The sequence below is a fragment of the Macaca mulatta genome, chromosome 20 (assembly GCF_049350105.2).
Source record: "Macaca mulatta isolate MMU2019108-1 chromosome 20, T2T-MMU8v2.0, whole genome shotgun sequence".
Lineage (NCBI taxonomy): Eukaryota > Metazoa > Chordata > Mammalia > Primates > Cercopithecidae > Macaca > Macaca mulatta.
This window is the reverse complement of record NC_133425.1, coordinates 48,943,895-48,965,196: the sequence shown is the minus strand read 5'-3', so window position 1 is coordinate 48,965,196 and position 21,302 is coordinate 48,943,895. Positions and strand designations below refer to the sequence as shown.

The 21,302-nt window shown below is 37.9% G+C and overlaps 1 protein-coding gene across 13 annotated transcripts in view; it reads right to left on the bottom strand.

Annotated features, from left to right (window-relative positions):
• RBL2 (RB transcriptional corepressor like 2) overlaps positions 1-21,302 on the bottom strand; it is a 134,965-nt gene that overhangs the window by 21,271 nt on the left and 92,392 nt on the right. For 7 of the 13 annotated variants that reach the window (XR_013411256.1, XR_013411257.1, XM_077984754.1 and 4 more), the window contains 11 exons: positions 19,673-19,782; positions 18,876-18,979; positions 17,150-17,287; positions 16,089-16,253; positions 14,208-14,319; positions 10,976-11,245; positions 10,494-10,774; positions 10,230-10,406; positions 1,925-1,996; positions 1,161-1,266; positions 385-590 (listed from right to left, as the gene is read on the bottom strand). Coding sequence is in view for 9 of the 13 variants with exons in the window: in XM_077984754.1 (XP_077840880.1) it covers positions 385-590; positions 1,161-1,266; positions 1,925-1,996; positions 10,230-10,406; positions 10,494-10,774; positions 10,976-11,245; positions 14,208-14,319; positions 16,089-16,253; positions 17,150-17,287; positions 18,876-18,979; positions 19,673-19,782 (1,741 nt within the window). In the remaining 4 variants the exon portion in view is untranslated. Of the gene's footprint in view, positions 1-384; positions 594-1,160; positions 1,267-1,924; positions 1,997-10,229; positions 10,407-10,493; positions 10,775-10,975; positions 11,246-14,207; positions 14,320-16,088; positions 16,254-17,149; positions 17,288-18,875; positions 18,980-19,672; positions 19,783-21,302 lie in introns of all 13 variants that reach the window. The other 6 variants (XR_013411254.1, XR_013411255.1, XM_015126138.3 and 3 more) reach the window with 1 other exon arrangement.

Below are 21,302 nucleotides of genomic sequence, written 5' to 3'. Positions count from 1 at the left end.
AGAGTCTCGTTCTGTCGCCCAGGCTGGAGTGCAGTGGCGCAATCTCAGCTCACTGCAACCTCTACCTCCCATGTTCAAACAATTCTCCTGCCTTAGCCCCCAGAGTAGCTGGGATTACACATGTGTTCTACCACGCCTGGCTCATTTTTGTATTTTTAGTGGAGACTGGGTTTTATTTACCACGTTGGCCAGGCTGGTCTCGAACTTCTGACCTCCACTGATCTGCCCGCTTCAGCCTCCCAAAGTGCTGGGATTACAGGTGTTAGCCACCACGCTTGGCCAAAACTAGTTTATATATGGACCAGGTGAATGGTCCATATATAAATCATAAATAATTCCTCAATACTCATGAAAAAAGCATGAAATGATCCCTGTAATACTTACTACATTTGCCTGGGAGTACTTCATGGCAAATGTCTTAATCTGTTTGATGTAGATGTTGTTGTAGAACTGAATGAGGTCTCCCCTCTCTTCTTCTTCCATGTCACTGTTGGCACCTGTGAGGCGAGTAGGTGTAGGAGGAGCACTGCTGGGCTGTGGAACTGGCAAGGTGCTGCTTGACCTCATGACTGGACTGGAGTCTCTACTGGCTGCTTCCAGGAGAACACAGGGTGTCAATACAAAAGCTGCTAGTATAGATTGTTTTAATTTTTAAAAAGTAGGAGAAAGGGAACAGCTACCTGCATTACTTGCTAATAACAGTGAATAGGCATTCTGTTCTTCACACCAAAAGGCAAAGCTCAGCTAGGATTTTAACTTGATATCCCTATGCCATAACCATAGCAAGGGCTTTCTGAGTAGTATTAATAAGCTACACCAAGTTTTCTAGGACCTAAGCCCTAGGACAAACCAACAGGTAGGGGATGGTATTTCCATAGCATGGCTCCAACTGACATGTCAGTCCTTTCTGAAACTCAGGCAAGCAGATTCCTCACTGAAAGCTCTAATTCTCCTGGAGAAAAATGTTATAGAATATGTGCCCCAAAGCTATGGAATGGACAGTTTTGCCACCCAGAATTTGGTTTACTGATCCATTAAACCCTTTGTTTATACACTTTCATAGTTTCTATAGTTATTTCATTTAGTAATGGTTACTTCAAGTCCTAAAAAGTAAGAAAAGCTCCTAATTTTGTCTTGTAGTTCACAAAGATCCCACTTACTTCTATCTTTGTTTAGTTCTGTTGGAGAATTCTGATGGCTTCTGCTATCACTGCTGCCGGAATTTCGTCTTTTTCTTTTCCCTTTTATCAAAACACTTCTATACACCTTTAGAGAAATAATGAGAAGGGGATGTAAACTAGTATTTGTTGAGCACACCCTTGGTGATAGGACCTTGACATATGTTACTTTTCACAATAATCTGTGTAGCAATAGTTGTCCTCAGAAGAGGTTAAGAAACATAACTCAAATTATAACAGATCTAAGATTCAATCAGAGCCCATCTAGCTTCACATGCCAAGTACTACTTGCAGTACCACGCTGCGGTAACAGCACCCAACCATAAAGTCAAGTCATTCTAAGTCAGATACACAGATCTGCCAATTTGCCTCTCAGAGACGAATCGTAATAAAGGCAAAGTGGGTTTTAAATTTCCATGTGACATTCTCTTGGTTAAACGTACAGTATGTTTACTAAACCAGAATGGTGACATAGAAACCAAGTAACTTCTTAATTCCAATCTATCTTGTGATTTTTCTGAATTGAGAAGGCAATCAAATATTTAACATTGTTGCCTTCTGAGGAAAAGAGAACTTAATCAACATGTGACATCAAGAATAAAGAAGATTAAAGCAGAAATTTCCCTTAAGTAGAGTCCCAGGTGTTTATCTTGGAAAAAAAGGCCACAGAGTCAACTATGGTTAATTTTTTGTATTCATCACAGACTTTAAGCGTTATTTTCAGCTCATAGAGAAAATGTAGTTACCTGGCTCCGGGCCTGTGGCTGAGTCCTATAACAACGCATAATATTCTGGAAGGACTTATCTTCTTTTGTGACCTGGCAAACAATAAGAGTGCTCTGAGAGATACAACAACTTCCACCATAATAGTGTGAGGAGCTGTGTGAACCTGCTGCCCAGTAAAAGGGGTGAAAATTATATAAAAGCTATTTAAAGTCTCTGGAAATGGTATTAAAGGCATATAGCAAATGAAGATACATCGATTCAAGAATATCTATTAAAATTCATTAAGAATAATATGTGAATCAAGACTTAGAGGCCGCTGCGGTGGTTCACACCTGTAATTCCAGCACTTTGGGAGGCCGAGGAGGGTGGCTCACTTGAAGTCAGGAGTTCAGCCTGGCCATCATGGTGAAACCCAGTATCTACTAAAAATTCAAAAATTAGCCAGGCATGGTGGCATGTGCCTGTAATCCCAGCTACTAGGGAGGCTGAGACAGGAGAATCACTTGAACCCGAGAGACGGAGGTTGCAGTGAGCTGAGATTGAGCCACTGTACAGTCTGGGCAACAGAGCAAGACTCATCTCAAAAAAAAAGACTTGGAGTAGAAAATTACAGTAACTGAAATGAAAAATTCACTAGAAGCTAGGGAAAATAGATTTGAAGTAGCAAAAAAACCAAAAAGATTAGCAAACGTGAAGAGATGGTGTGATCTGAGAACAGAGAAAGAATGAAGAAAAATAAACAGCCTCAGAGAAATGTGGCACAGCATTAAGGAAATCAACATAAGTGTAATGGGAGAATCAGGAGAGGAGAGAAAGAAGCAGAAAAAAATGTTCAAAGAAATACTGAAAACTTCCCAAATTTATTAAATTACATCTCCAGGACATTCAGTAACTTGCAAGTAGGATAAACTCATCTATAACCAGATATATCACAGTAAAAATGCTCAAAGCCGAAGAAAGAGAAAATATTGAAAGCATCAAGAGAAAAACAACTTTTCAGTTACAGGGAAACCCCAATAAAATAAAATTTGACTTCTAATCAGAAACTACAGAGGCCAAGAGGCAGTGGGATAACATTCAAAGTGATGAAAGAAAAAATATTAAGCTAAGAATCCATTATTAAAAAGTTACTCAAGATTTTTATCTGTGAAATATCAATATTCAAAATTTTTGCAAGTTATCTTTCAGAAATGAAGGTGAAAAAATGTACTCTCAGATAAACAAAAACAGAATTTGGTGCTAGCAAAACCCCTTACAAGAAATACTATACAAAATTCTTCAAGCCAAAAAAGCAAATGCCCCTGGACAATACTATACATGAAGAAAGCCAAGAGCACTGGTAAAGACAATTATGTAATCATAAATAGAGTATAAATGCAATTTCTTCTCCTTTCTTAACTGATTAAAAAATCAGTTGTATAAAATAATATATATATAATGTACCTGTAACATACAAAAATGTAATATATTTGCCAAAAACAGTACAAAGGACGTAGGCAGGAGCAAAGCCATATTGGGCAAAGGAAATTACTCCAGATGGCAACTCACATACACAGGAATGAATAACAGAAATAGAAGTAGGCTGGGCGTAGTGGCTACACCTGTAATCCCAACATTTTGGGAGGCCGAGGCAAGTGAATTGCTTGAGGCCAGGAGTTCAACACCAGCCTGGGCAACATGGCGAAACCCCGTCTCTACAAAAAAATACAAAAATCAGCCGGGCATGGTGCACATGCCTGCACCCTGTAGGCCCAGCTACATGGGAGGCTGAGGCGGGAAGGATCATTTAAGCCTGGGAGGCAGGGGTTGCAGAGAGTTGAGTTTGCACCACTGCACTCTAGCCTGGGCAACAAAGCGAGACTCTGTCTTAAGAAAGAAAGAAAACCAGAAAGAAAACCAGAAATTATTAATAAGGTTACTATAGCAAAAGTTTTAAATACACGCTTATACTCCTTGCCTTTCTGCTACTTTAGAAGTCATAAAATTATATCAATAATTATAACAATGTACTGGTGGAGTTGTACATTTATGGATGTAATATGTGTAACGAAACAGTGAACACTTCTATATCTCACTGGAATTAAATGAGTATAATCTGAAGCTGATTTTTGATAAATTAAGATATATATGGCAAGCCCTAGGGCTACCACTACACACACACACACAGTGAAAGAAACTTGACATGAAAATGCTACTTTACAAAATATTGACCCTAATGCAAAAGCAAAGCTGAAAAGGCAAAGGGAAAGACATGAAAACGAAAAGTAAAATGGCAGATATAAATCCAATTATATACATAGTCAAAAGGCAAAAGAAATCCAAATTATTTTTATCTACAGGAGACATTTTAGATTAAAAAAATACAAATACATTCAAAAATGAAAGGATAGAAAGAGATATACAGACAGAAACTGTAAGAAAGTTGGATGACTGTGTGTGTGTGTGTGTGTGTGTGTGTATGTGTATATATATATATGTATCACACCATAAATCAGACTTTAGGACAAAAAGTTATTAAAAAGGGACATTCCATAATGATAAAAGGGTCAAGCCATCAGGAATCTATAACAGTTATACACACACTTCATAACACAGCACAAAATACTTGAAGTGAGAAGTGACAGAAGTGAAGGGAAAAGTAGACAGTTCAGCAATAATATTTACAGATTTCAGTACCTCACTTTCAATAATGGAGAGAAGGTCTAGGCAGATCAACAAGGAAACAGAACACTTTACTAACAATATAAAACAATTAGACCTAACAGACATCTACGGAACACTCTCTCCAACCTCCACAGAATACACAGTGTTCTCAAATGTACTTTGAAATTCTCTAGGATAGACCATATATGCTAGGCTATAAAACAATTCTTAATATATTTAAAAGAACTGAAATAAAACAAAGTGTGTTTTCAACCACAATGAAAGTAGAAATCAATAACAAATTTGGGAAACTTACAAATACGAAGTTAACAACATACTGCTACATAACCAGTGAGTCAAACAGAAGTGTCAAAAACAGAAATCAGAAAATACTTTTGAAATGAAGACACACTGTACCAACACTCATGCAGCTAAAGCAGTGCATGGAGGAAAATTTATAGTTGTTAATGCTTACATTAAAAATGAAAAAGGGCAATGGCTCACGCATGTAATCCCAGCACTTTGGGAGGCTGAGGAGGGAGGACTGCTTGAGCTCAGGAGTTTGAGACCAGCCTGGGTAACAGCAAAATCTCATCTCTGCAAAAAATTAGCAGAGCATGGTGGTGCACGGCTGTGGTCCCAGCTCAAGAAGCTTAGGGAAGAGGATCACTTAAGCCCTGGAGGAAGGCTGCCGTGAGCACTACACTCCAGCCTAGGCGACAGAGCAAGATGCTGTCTCAAAAAATAATAATAAAAGAGATTGAGATATTGGAAAGGTATCTTTTAAAAGATACTCAGATCTACATAAAGGATTTGGGGGAAAAAGATATTAAGAGAAACAGTAAATGAATTACCTAAACATCCATCTTAAAACAATAGAAAAGAGCAAAAAGTAAGCCTCAAGTAAGCAGAAAGAAGGAAACAGATTATATACTAATGAATAAAGAACACAAAAATAGATAAGATAAATGAAACCAAAAACCTGGTTTTTAAAAGAAAAAGATCAAGAAAATTGACAAACCTTTAGCTAGACCAAGAACAAAAGGGAGGAGACTCAAACTACTACAAAGAGCAGGGCACGGTGGCTCACGCCTGTAATCCCAGCACTTGGGAGGCCAAGGTGGATGGATTGCTTGAGGCCAGGAGTTCAAGACCAGCCTGGGCAACATGGGGAAATTCCATCTCTACTAAAAATACAAAAATTAGCTGGGCAAGGTGGCACAGGCCTGTAGTCCCAGCTACTCAGGAGACTGAGGCACAAGAATTGCTGGAACCCAGGAGGCCAAGGTTTCAGTAAGCCAAGATCATGCCCCTGTATTCCAGCCTGGACAACAGAGTGAGACTCTGTCTGAAAAAACAAAACAAACAAAAAGTACAATCAGAAAAGGAAAAGGACATTACTACTGACCTTAAAGAATAAAAAAGAACAGAAGGAAATATAATTATTTGCCAACAGTTTAGCCCAGAGGAAACAGACAAATTCTTAGAAAGACATACATTATCAAAACTGATTCTAGAAGAAACAGATGATCTGAATAGACCTGTAACAAATACGAAACGGAATTATTCATCAGTAAACTTCCCACAAGGAAGATCTCAGGTCTCAACAGCTTCGCTGCTGAATTCTACCAAACTTTAAAACATTAATACCAAGAAGCTCATATCCATGGGTCTTTCAGACAGCTGTAAATTAAAAAAAAAAAAAAAAAAAAAGGAAAAGGAAAAAAAGAACACCTAAATATAGAAGAGGAGAGAACACTTCCTACTCAATTCTATGAGACCAGTAATAACCCTGATAATAAAACCAGACAAAGCCGTAACAAGAAAACTACAGACCAATGCCTCTTATGAATAAGGGTAAAATTCCTTAGGAATCACTGCTGCATGTGGAAACTTGAAAAAATAAGTAAGTTTTTTAATTGAAAAAAAAATTCCTTAACAAACTGTTAGCAAACCAAACCTAGCAACATATAAAAAGAATTATAGGCTGGGCACCGTGGCTCATGCCTGTAATCCCAGCACTTTGGGAGGCCGAGGCAGGTGGATCACCTGAGGTTGAGAGTTCGAGACCAGCTTGACCAACATGGAGAAACCCCGTCTCTACTGAAAATACAAAATTAGCCCAGGGTGGTGGCACATGCCTATAATCCCAGCTACTTGGGAGGCTGAGGCAGGAGAATTGCTTGAACCTGGGAGGCAGAGGTTGCGGTGAGCCAAGATCGTGCCACTGCACTCCAGCCTGGGCAACAAGAGCGAAACTCCATCTCAAAAACAAAAAAGAAAAGAATTATAGCAGCCGGGTGTAGTAGCTCATGCCTATAATCCCAACACATTGGGAGGCTGAGGCATGAAGATTGCTTGAGCTTAGGAGTTCGAGACCAGCCTGGGCAACATGGTAGACCCTGTCTACAAAAAATTTTAAAAATTAGCCAGGCATGGTAGTATGTGCCTGTAGTCGCAGCTACTCAGGAGACAAAGATGGGAGGGCTGTTTGTAGTGAGCTATGATCTCACCACTGCATTCTAGCCTGGGTAACAGAGTGAGACACTGTCTCAAAAAAAGAAAAAAATTAAGAATTATACACCATGACTGAGAGGGATTTACAACAAAAATGCAAGGCTGGTTTAACATAGGAAGATTAATCAGTGTAATATACTATATTGATAGAATAAAAAAAACAATAAACACACGATCATCTCAATGGACACAAAAAAAGCATTTGACAAAATCTAATGCCCTTTCATGATAAAAAACACTCCATGAACTGGGAAAAGAAGGGAACTTCCTCAACTTGATAAAGGGCAACTATGGAAAAAATCATAATTTAATAGTGAAAAGCTAGATGCTTTCCACCTAAGATCAAGACAAGGATTTCTGCTTTCGACACTTCTGTTCAACTGTACTGGAGGTTGTAGCAAGATAATTAGGAAAGAAAAAGAAATAAAAGGCATCCAGTTTGGATAAGAAGTAAAATTATAAGCAAATTCCATGATTTCCTACATAGTAATCCTAAGGTATCTACTAGAAAACTATTAGAACTAATAAGTTCAGCAAGGCTGCTGGATACTAGATCAATATACAAAAATGTTTTTCTATGCACTTGCAATGAACACGTTAACAATGAAACAACTACACTTGGAATAGCATCAATAAGACTAGAAATAAATTTAACAAAAGAATTGCAAACATACTCTGAAAAGTACAAAACATTGTTGAAAAAAACTGAAGATCTAAATAAATGGAAAAACATTCTATGTTCATGGATCAGAAGACATAAAATTGTTAAGATGGCAATACTCCCCAAATTGATCTACAGATTCAGTGCAACTCTATCAGAATCCTAGCTTATTCCTTTGTGAAACTGATAATCTGATTCTAAAATTCATTCAAGGGACTCTTGAAATAATCTTGAAAAGAAAAAAAGTAGGAGCACTCATATTTCCCAATTTCAAAACTTTATAAGAAAGCAACTCTCTAATCTAGAGAATATGGTATTGCATAAGGATAGACATATAGTCCAATGGAATAGAATTTAGAGTCCAGAAATAAACCCACATGTTGTCAACGGTCAACTAATTTTCAAGGAGGCCACCAAGGCCATTCAGTGAGGAAAAAAATCTTCTTTTCAATGGTGCTGAGACAACTGCACAGCCACATAATCAGAATGGAAATGGACTACTACCTCATACCATACACAGATTACTCAAATTTGATCAAATACCTAACTATGAGATAAAACTATAAAAATCAAAAGAAAACACAGGGATAAATCTTAGTGACCTTGGATTTGGCAACGGATTCTTAGGACACCCAAAGTGCAAGTAACAAACCAAAAAACAGGTAACTGGACTTCATCAAAATTAAAAACTTTTATGCTTCAAATGACACTACCGAGTAAGTGAAAAGATACACCAAATGGGAGAAAATATTTGCAAATCATATGTCTGAGAAGGTAGTTGTATCCAAAACAAAGAACTCCAACAACTCAATAGTAACACAATTTAAAAATGGGCAAAGGATTTAAAGATATTTCTCCACATAAGATATACAAATGGCCAGTAAGCAAATGAAAACATGCTTGACATCCTTAAGTCATCAGACAAATGAAAATCAAAACCACAATGATATACCACCCAATACCTGCTAAGATGGCTATAATAGAAATAGGTTAGCAAGGATACGGAGAAACTGGAACGCTTGTGCATTACTGGTAGCAATGTCAAATGGTGCTGCTTCTGTGGAAAACAGTATGGTGGATTCCTCAAAAAAGTTAAACATAGTATCACCATATGACCCTGCAGTTCCACTGCTAGTAATAAACTCAAAAGGGCTGAAAACAGGCACTCAAACAGGTACATGATATACCTATTCACAACAGCGCTATTCACTATAGCCAACAGGTGGAAACAGCCCAAATATCCATCACTGTATGAGTGGAGAAAAAAATTGTGCCTATCCATACAATGGAATATCATTCAGTCATAAAAAGGAATGAAGTACTGATACATGCTGCAACATAGATAAACCTTGAAAATATTATCCTAAGTAAAAGAAGCCATACACAAGAGGTCACTTATTGTACCATTTCTATAAACAATTAAGAACAGATAAATCCATACAGCCAGAATGCCAATTGCTGATTGCCAGGTGCTGTGGGAGGTAGAATGGGGAGAAACTACTTAACAGGAAAGGAGTTTTACTTTGCAGGTACAGAAATGTTCTGGAACTAGATAGAAGTGGTGAGTATACAACCATTGATTACACTTAGTACTGTAAATGTGCTAAATGCTCCTGAATTGTTCAATTTAAAATAGTTAATTTGGCTGGGCCCGGTGGCTCATGCCTGTAATCCCAGCACTTTGGGAGGCCGAGGTGGGTGGATCACCTGAGGTCAGGAGTTTGAGACCTGCCTGGCCAACATGGTGAAATCCCATCTCTACTAAAAATACAAAAATTAGCCAGGCGTGGTGGCACATGGCTGTAATCCCAGCTACTCAGGAGGCTACGACAGGAGAATCGCTTGAACCTGGGAGACAGAGGTTGCAGTGAGCTGAGATGCACCACTGCACTCCAGCCTGGGTGACAAGAGTGAAACAATATCTCAAAAAGCAAACAAACAAAAAAACCCAAAAAAACCCCAGTTAATTTTGTTATGTGAATTTCTCCTCAATAAGTTATTTAAACAAAGTAAGATAATAAGTGTTAATGAGAAAGTGGAGAAACTAAAATCTTTATTATACTGCCTGTGTAAGTGTAAAATGGTACAGTACTTTGGAAAACAGTCTGGCAATTCCCTAACTGGTTAAAACATAGTTAATGTATGACCCAGCAATCCATTACTAGGTATATACCCTAGAGAAATGAAAATATATGTCTATACAAAAACCCAAACACAAATGCTAATAGCAGTATTATGCATATAGCCAAAAGTAGAAACAACTAAAATATGTATTACCTAATAAATGGATAAAAATACTCTCATATAACTATATAATGGAATATTCTGTTTTAAAATTGTGGTGAGTATTGCACATATCTGTGAATATACTAAGACCCTTTTAGTTGTGCATTTTAAATAGATGAATTATAGAGCATGTAAATTGTACTTCAAGAAAGCGGTTAAAAAATGTTCTCAGTAATGAAGACCTATATTTGCCTTTACAGTTCCAAAATGGTACTCACCTTTGCCATCACATAAATGGCACACATTAATAATTGGTCCAGATGTCTGTCCATCATAAGTTCAGGACACTGAATTATGGAGAATTCAAAGCAGGTCCAGATTTTTTTCCTCAGTTCATCTGAAATATCTAGTTTGGCACAGAGATCCCGAAGGCGGACAGCTGCTAAATGGTATACCTAGGAGATAAACAAAAACATTTCAAACTGTGTTTAACACTTGTATTTCCCAAGCTCATGCTCTGGTAAGAGTACGTGAAAAATTACCTTTCTAAAGAAAAGTGATAAAGAGCTGGTTTTCCTGGGTCTATTACTACTGCTGGTTACAGACTGGCCTTGCTTCTGCTGTTGGCCACCTGGGGAAATCTGTTGAATGGCCACTTGACCAGGGACTTGCAAAGTTGTTCCTGTCATCTGTTGAGAGCTCAGACTTCCAGCCAGGGCCTGAGCACTGAGGGGCTGGATGGAGCCTGTCACAGCTTGTGCCTGCCCCCCAACATTGACTTGGACAGGGAAGAATGTTATCCCTCCATTTTCATTGGCAATACCTAGTTTGTGACAGAGAAAAAAGGCATGAAGAAAATGTTGATAATAAGAGGTTCTCCAGGCAGAGGTTTACAATTTCTCCTCTCCTGAACCCTCTCTCCCCATCACTCCTCTGTCCCCTACGTCACTCTAGCCAAACCTCGGGTAACTTTTCAATACACGCCACAGAGAAGGAACTCAATATCCAACTCTGCCTTCCTTACCTTGCACAGGAATGGTTACTGTTTGCCCATTGTTGGCTGTGACAGTGGCGGTTGCCATGGTGACCAAAGTCTGTCCAGGAACCGGTGTGACAGAAACAGCCTCCCCAGATACATTCTGCACAGGGACGGCATTGACTAGAGGCTGTGGGGGCATGCGCCCAGGTGTCCCTCCATCAGAGGGGCTATCATTCTCAACAAATAGCCGCCTTCTGGTAGTGCTGGCTGGTGGGGAGCTGTATCTATCGTATAATGTGGTTGGAGATGTTATGCCTAGGTTCAAAACAAATCAAACAAAGCATTTCACTGAAGGAGACTCAGATCTGACTTTCATCCAAGCTGTTATGTTCAAAAATAACTACAGTGTTTGAAATACTTCATAATTCAAAAAGCAAACAAGAATTACACAAGTCATCTTACCTATATCCATTAGTGAGTTTTCATTAGTGTTCAGTGAACACAACTGAGAGCAAATTTTAAAATGGAATTTTTTGTCTTGCAGTGCTCCTTTCTCCACTCCCCCTTTCCCAAATCAGACCCGACTCTGTCTTCCACTACTGAAGAACCTTCATGATTTAAGGAATTACCCTTTTTTTCTGTACTACATTTTTCTATAATATTTTCTGCCATATTTAGTTTCCACCTACCACTCACGTAAGATGTGATTTTACTATAGAGCCACTACTTCTTAAGGGGACATGATTGGTAGTATGTCATCTAGGAGCATTCCGCCACCAGTTTTATCAATTTTGATCTTTGTCTTTTTCCACATATAAAAATTATTAAAACTCAATAATGTTCTTAAGCAAGGTAGACATGCATGATTTGGATTCAATTAAGCATAATTTATTTTTTTAAAACAGTTTATATACCATAAATTTCATCCACTTAAATTGTACAATTCAATGGTTTGGGGTAAACTGTTATTTTTTTTTATTTTTTGAGACATAGAGTCTTACTCTATCACCCCGGCTGGAGTGCAGTGGCCTGATCTTGGCTCAATACAACCTCTGCCTCCTGGGTTAAAGTGATTCTTGTGCCTCAGCCTCCTGAGTAACTGGGATTAGAGGCATATGCCACCAGGCATGGCTAATTTTTGTATTTTTAGTAGAGATGGGGTTTCACCATGTTGGCCAGGCTGGTCTCAAACTCCTGACCTCAGGTGATCCACCCGCCTTGGCCTCCCAAAGTGCTGGTATTACAGGCTAGTTTTTTAAAATTGTGGGTTTAAAAAATATATATATAAATATGTATATTTTAATATATAAATATATATATTTGTATATATATTTATAAATATATTTGTATATATATTTATATATATTTATAAATATATATATGTATATATATTTATATAACAAAATTTACCATTTCATCCATTTTTAAGTATACGATTCAGTGGTACGATTAAGTGTATGATTCAGTGGTATCAATTACATTTACAATGTGGCCACAACAATCACCACTGTTTGTAAAACTTCTTCATTATCTGAACAACCTATTAAGGCTTAGTCTATTTTTAAGTATTCACAATAATGTATGAATTTTTGAGAAGCATTTCTTCCTTCTTCTGTGTCCACCTCTAAGAGCTGTGCATCAGTGTGTTTTTAAATTTTAAAACATATGTAGGAAGTTTGTAAGAAGTATTGATAGGAGTAAATACTAATAAATTGTGGCTTAACATTTCAATTTCCAGATGATAACAAAAGTAAATAAACTTACTAGATTTGTATTTGATACAACGCTGCAGAATCAGAAAGAATACATTATGATCATTTTTTCTTGTAAAATATCAAGAGATCTCAGGAAAACTGAGAAGTGATAAGTACAAAGAAAATGAAGTTTAAAGTCAAGTCTTCCTAATCTGTAGATTAGGGAAGGGAAAATTCTACAAAAATAGACTAAGAAAGACCAACTGTCAGATCTTTCAAAAATAAGGACTTTTCATAAGGATCATCCATGTCTATTAAGTATACACTGACCTAGAGTGATTTTTGTTTTTTTTTGGGGGGGGGTAGAGATGGCATCTTGCTATGTTGCCCAGGATGGTCTTGAACTCCTGGGCTCAAGCGATCCTCCCGACTAGGTGTCCCACAGTGCAGCGGTTACAGGCATGAGCCACCATGCCCAGCCTAGAGTGATTCCTGACTTTAAAACTCGTATTTCTTCTGTAGCCAGTTCTTACCAATTACATTATAAAAGTGATCTAGAAATAAGGATATTCTTTGAATTGGATCCAAGGATTTAGAACTCTCTGGATTTACTGAATTGCTCTTTAAAAAGCAGTTCTCTCTCACATATGTAAACTAAAACCTTTCACCTTGCAGATCTTCTAAGCAGCTGCCTAAAAAATATAAACCAGATGGATAGCAAAACTGCCCTTTTCTGTATTTCTTGGGCCAGCAGTAATGTCATTAACTAGGGTAGCACAGCTCAACACAGTAGAACACACTCAGTTGTCTTAACTCACTGCCTTGTCTATACCTAACTGGATCATGCAGCTCTATCTTTAAGAAGGCTTTTCTATTTCTCCTGATTTTAAAAGTAATACGTATTTGCCTTAAAAATTTTACAGAAATCACCAGGAATTCTATCACCCAACAATGATCTTAACAGTTTGGTTTTTCCATTTCCACCATTTTGCATGCTCATAAATAAACATACACTTTAAAAATAGGGATCATATTAAATATATAGCAGTCGGCCAGGCACAGTGCCTCATGCCTGTAATTCTAGCACTTTGGGAGGCCGAGGCAGGCGGATTGCTTCAAGTCAGGAGTTCGAGGCCAGCCTGGCCAATATGGCAAAACGTCTCTACAAAAATACAAAAAATTAGCTAGGCGTGGTGGCGCATGCCCGTAGTCCCATCTACTCAGGAGGGTGAGGCATGAGAATTGCTTGAACCCGGCAGGCAGAGGTTGCAGTGAGCTGAGATTGGGCTGCTGCACTCTAGCTTGAGCGACAGAGCGAGACTCTGTCTCAAAAGAAAAAAAAAAATTAAATAAATATAGCAGTCTATCGTCTATCCTTTTAAAAGATACCTGTTATATCATGCATTTTCCTGTGTTCTTAAATAGTCTTTAAAGGCCCTTCTTTTAAGTGATTCATGTGACACAAAAATGCATGGAATATTTTCTTCTAATATATACCCTATTAACTTCACTTATAGGGTTAAATAAAATTTAAATTTCCAGATAGTAAGCCCCAAAATATTCCCCTAGTATTTTAAACTTACTCCTTCCAAGACCTCCAGTATCAGCACGAACTTCAGTCACCCTTCTGGGAGTCAAAGGGGAGCCCGCAATGCAAATTTCATCTGCCCTTTCCAGGTTCTGAGGTGGCATGACCTGTGAAGAATTGGTTACACAGAATGCCAGGATCCAAAACAGCACTTTAATTAGAAATCCAATAGTAATCTAAGGCGGAAAAAGTCTCTTAACGATTATTCCATCTAAATAAAATCAGCTGTCTTTCCCATTTTCATAATAAAGTTAAAAAAAAAAAACTTTTGTCAGTCAAAAAATGCAAAACCTTGTAATTGGATACTAAATATGAGTCAACCTTCATTACTGGTTTGGAGAGTTTGAATATCAACCACTCTAAAGCAGGGGTCCCCAACCCCTGGGCCGTGGACCCTGTTAGGAACCGGGCAACATAGCAGGAAGTGAGCAGCAGGCAAGTAAGCAAGTGAGCAAAGCTTCATCTGTATTTATAGCTGCTCCCCATCACTCACATTGCTACCTGTGCTGGCCGCCTGTCAGATTAGTGGTGGCATTAGATTCTCATAGGAGTGTGAACCCTATTGTGAACTGCACACGTAAGGGATCTAGGTTGCATGCTCCTTATGAGAATCTAATGCCTGCTCATCTGTCACTGTCTCCCACCACCTCCAGATGGGACCATCTAGTTGCAGGAAGACAAGCTCAGGGCTCCCACTGACTGTATATTTTGGTGAATTATGTAATTATTTCATTATATATTACCACGTAATAATAATAGAAATAAAGTGTGCAATAAATGTAAGGCATTTGAATCATCCCAAAATCTCTCCCACCCCCAACCCTGTCCATGGAAAAATTGTCTTCCATGAAATTGGTCCTTGGTGCCAAAAAGGTTGGACCACTGCTCTATGGGAGAGAAACCTGATAAGGAAATCAAGAAAGAACACTGAATTTTTACTCTGTCACCAAAATCTTAGGACAACTACAAATTATCTGACTCGTTTCCTCTTTGACATGGGGTGAAGTATGACAGGTCACTTACCTTACTTAAGGGTGTATGTCTGCTGCCTAAACCCTGAAGGCTGGGTAGTGAGCCAAGGCCATGGTGCCCAGCCAAGGAGCAGGTGTCCCTGATAACCCAAACATCCCAGAGAGGATCTGAGAAACTACCAAGGAAAACAGTCCCATCGTGCACACACATAGTAGGCAAAGAGCCAGAAAATTAGCAGCTTAGCAATGGGAGGTGGTGAGGATCTCTAGAGCTGTCCTGCTGCTACCTAGGAGTACCCTGTATATAAGTCTTTTATTTTTCCCCACCACCTCTGCCTCCTCCGTATGTAAGTCTCTCTTTTTTTTTTTGGGACGGAGTCTCGCTTTTGTTGCCCAGACTGAAGTGCAATGGCACAATCTTGGCTCACCACAACCTCCACCTCCCGGGGTTCAAGCAATTCTTCCGCCTCATCCTCCCAAGTAGCTGGGATTACAGGCATGCATCACCACGCCTGGTTAATTTTTTGTATTTTTATAGAGACGGGTTTTCTCCATGTTGGTTAGGCTGGTCTCAAACTCCCAACCTCAGGTGATCCACCGGTCTCCGCCTCCCAAAGTGCTGGGATTACAGGCATGAGCCACCGCGCCCAGCCCCTACATATCTAAGTCTTAATAAACATATCTACTTGCCAAGCTGGACTTGTCTGAGTCATTCTTTGTCTCTTGGCACCTTCCTAATTTGCGGGTAGAGAGGGACGACGTTACAGTCCCAAGTTTTTCTCATAACAAGGTGTAATTAATTACAACATATTAAACCCAATTGCCACCCTCCCATCCCCAAAAGGATTATTAATAGATTAGATATTGATGTATTTTTCTCATAAAAAGATGTTATTTTCACAAACCTCTTCACATGTAGGAACTCTGTTTTCATTGTCTCTAATTTTTTCCCAGAGTGGAGACTCTGGTTTCCATGCCAAATGATCTAAGATCTGTTCTTCAATCTGATTAAGGTGTTTTACCACCTCTCTACAAAGGCCATCTTCTGCTCTAATGAATACTTCTATCACCTGAAATAAAAAATGTCCTGATTCACTGAATAATAATTATTAAATATTTTTGAATATTTAGACAAGAAATTAGTCAAAAATTACAAGTTGAAATATTTTGAAACAGCTGCTCTTCCTTTTACTGTCTTTGTAAATAATTATAGTTCAAACCATGTGAATTATATAAAATGGTTTACATTGTGATGTATTTCAAAAGTTTTTAATGAAAATACATGTATATTGAGGTTGAAAACATTACTCTTAAAATTTCTATACATTTAATATATGTAAAATCTATATTATACATTTAATAAAATATTAATAAATATAAATATTTATTAATATTAATTTTATTAATATTAATAAAATCTATACTATACATTTAATACATATAAAAATCTCTAAACATTTAATCTATACCACTATAAAAATTAGTTTTGACTATCTTATGAGAGTTAAGATAAACTCATATGCTCAGTATCAAGAAATAGCTACCAAATCAATGCTTTAACTCTATGCCTCTCTGTAACACATGAAAGAGAACTTTCATTTTTTTCTGACATTTACAGTGGTATTTAATTTTCATAAAATAAAAAAAGGCTGCTATACAAGATTAGCTAGTGACATGTGTGCTACTTTTTTAAGCCTTCTCATCTCATAAAAATCACAGTATTCTAAAAACTGTTATTACATAAAGAGAGGAATCAAAGCTTTTACCCAAAATGGATCTTTCATACAATATTAAAAAATTTACATAGGTCTTAAGATTCTATTTCTTTTCTACTCCACAAATAGTGATTAATTATGTAATTAAAAACAGAATAAATATACTTAGATGTTAACTTGAACTAAATGACTAACAACAGGAAGTTGGTCTCATCTACAATATCCACATTATATCATATTTTTAAAAATACCTTATAAAAATGATAAAGAGGCACTTCAAATATTTCAGTAATAAATGGAAAATTCCCAGGAGGCTTGTAAGAAAAAGTGACGACCTCAAGGCAGCAGGCCAACAGAGATCTGTGGAAGGCATCTTGTTCCAGAATACCCTATAAAATACAGTTATTAGCATTCAGAAACATTTACTTAATCTAAAAAGTCATTTCATACCCAGTGAATTTAAGTGAAAATACCAAAGAAAGTCTCATTTTCTGACTGAGTGCAAAGTGTATGCTTATTTTCTTACAAAACCTTTCTTAATTATATAAATAAAGCCCATTTTTTAGTAGAGGAAACATATTAAAGGAATGTATGAGACTTTTAAAACCTTACCTATTATATCTTAAAAGAGATTACATCTCTAACCAAAATACACACACCCCCTGATGCTTAGAAGAACAATGACAGAGAAAGATGTTTCAAAACAGTATTTACAGTCAGTGCTATAAAAAACTGAAAGGGGGGCCAGGCGCGGTGGCTTATGCCTGTAATGCTAGCACTTTGGGAGGCCAAGGTGGGCAGATCACCTGAGGTCAGGAGTTCGAGACCAGCCTGACCAACATGGTGAAACCCCATCTCTACTAAAAATAGAAAATTAGCCAGGTGTGGTGGCACACACCTGTAGTCCCAGCTACTCAGAGGCTGAGGCAGGAGAAGCACTTGAACCCAGGAGGTAGAGGCTGCAGTGAGCCAACACTGCACCACTGCACTCCAGCCTGGGCAACAAGAGTGAAACTCTGGCTGAAAAAAAAAAAGAGAGAAAAAAAAGAAAAAAAAAAAATTGAAAGGGGCCAGGCGGGTGGCTCATACCTATAATCCCAGCACTTTGGGGGGCCAAGGCGGGCAGATCACTTGAGGTCCAGAGTTTGAGACCAGCCTGGGCAATACTGTTCAAGAATCGCTTGAATCTGGGAGGCAGAGGTTGCAGTGAGCCAAGATTGTACCACTACACTCTAGCCTGGGCAACAGAGTGAGACTCTGTCTCAACAACAAACCCAAAAAAACAGAAAAGCAAGCAGGCAGGTGACTGGCTAGATGACCATGTACCAAAAGTCAATATGTTTATCACAGGATGACATTAATCATAGGTGATTTTTATTTTCTTCTTTTTGCTTATAATTTTCCAACATTGTAAACAATTATTATTTTTTAATTAAAAGCTACTGAGGCACCAAAAGCACAGGTAACAGGCCAGGCGCAGTGGCTCACGCCTGTAATCCTAGCACTTTGGGAGGCCAAGGCGCACAGACCACCTGACGTCTGGGGTTCCAGACCTGCCTGGCCAAACATGGCAAAACCCCGTCTCTACTGAAAATACAAAACTTAGCTGGGCATGGTGGCACATGCCTATAATCCCAGCTACTTGGGAGACTGAGGCAGGAGAATTGCTTGAACCCAGGAGGCAGAGGTTGCATTGAGCTGAGATCGTGCCATTATACTCAAGCCTGGGCGACAGTGCAAGACTCCATCTCAAATAATACATACATACATACATACATACATACATACATACACACATACACACATTAAAAAAAAAGCACAGGCAACTAGTGAAAAAATAAATTGGATTTCATCAAAATTAAAAACTTCTGTGCATGAAAGGAGACTATAAATAAAGTAAAAAAACAACCTACAGAATGGGGCAGGAAGGAAATTATGTTTTACTGTGCTGATCAATACATTGGTTATTTTACTCACAGATAAATCCATGTCTCCTAGTCTTTTTTGTTCCTGCTCAATAACAGATTCTAATACTTTATAGTAAAGCATCTCCGCAAAACGAAAATGTTTGCTGGCAATTTCTGTAGAAATAATAAAAAAATCCACAAAAATGGCACACAAAGAAAATAAAGGCCCATTCATCCTTCTTTACTCACAAAATAAAATTTAAAAACCAACCCAATACTTTAGATATACAAACTTCTTATGACTGGTGTTTTAATTATCCCTAAGATACCTTAATTTTCTTCATGGTAACAGTCACATTTTTCTAAAATTATTAAATGAATTTGCACATAAAGAACTATAATATTATTTAAGACTTACACCCTTTTATCCCCTCTATGGTTGAACAAAACAAATCCACGCTAAGAGGTATGTAACTGGCTTACTATTCCACACCTACTTAGTTCCAATTCCTGACATCAAACAATTCCCAGGCCAGGGCCCGTAACAGTGATATCTTCTGTCCTTATTCTCAATATGTTAAGAATCACTACGCTTCTATTTCATTTCCAGTTTACAAAAACAAAAAACTAAAGATTTGCAGATAAAAAAGCATCAGAAGTCCATTAAAATAAAAATACCACTCTAAAATTTCTATCTTACTGAGAAGGGCTCAGAAATCACTTGGTTGACCAGAAAAATTGGATAGCCATATCCTAGCCCTCAGTCTAAAGTCATAAATCTTTTCCTCATCTTTCTTAGTTAGTAAGAAATGACTCCATTTAGTTAAACTTCAAACATAAGAGCAGAATAACAATATTAAACCTTACCTTTAGCACAATTACTGAAATCCTCATCTGGCTGGAAGTGCTGAGAATATATTTCAAACATTTCTTTCAGTCTGTTAGCAATAGCCTGGGTTGGATCTCTGGAACATGTCCTAAAAAGGTAATGAGAAATAACATAATTTAAAGGTCCTGGCAAGTCACAAGGGGATAAAATGTTTCTATAACTTCACTAACATGTACATATAAAACACTCTGAACAGAAACTATACACTTCCCAAATTAATCCAAGAGATCCTATACTTCCTTTTCAAAGGTGGTGGTATTACCAGTTGGAATGGAAAAAAAAAAAACTTTTCTTGTATGGGGCTACACCTTTTATTTTATATATTTATTTATTTTTTGAGACAGAGTCTCACTCTGTCATCCAGGATGGAATGCAGTGGTGCAATCCTGGCTCACTGCAACCTCCACCTCCCAGGTTCAAGTGATTCTTCTGCCTCAGCCTCCAAGTAGCTCGGACTGCAGGCACCTGCCACCACGCCCAGCTAATTTTTGTATTTCTAGTAGAGATGGCCATGTTGGCCAGGCTGGTCTCGAACTCCTGGCCTTAAGTGATCCACCCGCCTCAGCCTCCCAAAGTGTTAGGATTACAGGAATGAGCCACCTTGCCCGGCCGGGGCTACACCTTTCACTGCAGGAAGTTTAGCAACCTTGGCCTGGCTCATTCGATGTCTATGACTGTCCCCCACCTGTCCTTCACATCCCCCAGTCACTGATGATCCAAAATTGCCCTTAACTACTTCCGTAGAGGGCAGTACAACTCCCATTAAGAACACCTGGAAGAAAATAGAATGAAGGAGTGTAAAACCCATACTACAGACTCATATAAATTGTTCCTGGCATTCTACATTTTTCCCCACAAATGAGGTTTATTTCAGTCTTTTTATTATTAGAAAGGAATATATGTTCAATGCAGAAGCATTATACAAATTATCACCATGTAAGTTTTTGTAACAACTGTTTTTATCTTGATCATATATATATAATTATATACATATTCTTTGTGAAAATGAAGTTTAAAAAATTATAAAGAGAATAAAATCAATTATAGTCCTGCTAGAGATAACTATTGAATACATATATAAGCAGAAGTTTTCTGGGAACACACACACACATACCTTTCTACAAAAACAGGACCCTTTATTTTACCTAGTATTTACTGGTAATATTTAACCCCACTAATGGTACCTAAGATTTAAAACGCTGTTATGCCTAGTTAGAAACTGTAAAGAGATCTGGAAGATACAGAGATTAAGATGGCTTCTGAAATGTATTTACAAAATGCTTCTAAATTCAAGGCAAACAAGGTGCATCTGAAAAACATGACTCAGGAAGAGGCCACAGAGATATAACTTGTTAAGTATAAATCACAATCAAGTTTATGAATAAAGTAGACTTCACAAAAATGTAAAGGAAAAGTAGTTGGCATTTAAGAAGCCTGGCTATGAGTGGGAAATTACTTATGTGTACATATAGGGTCTTCTTGATATACCACCATCAGAAATAAAATGGGGTCCTTTTGGGTCTAGTCATCATATCATAAGGTTATAGGACTGAGAGAGACCTTGGAGGTAACTTTTCTTTTCTTTTCTTTTCTTTTGAGACGGAGTCT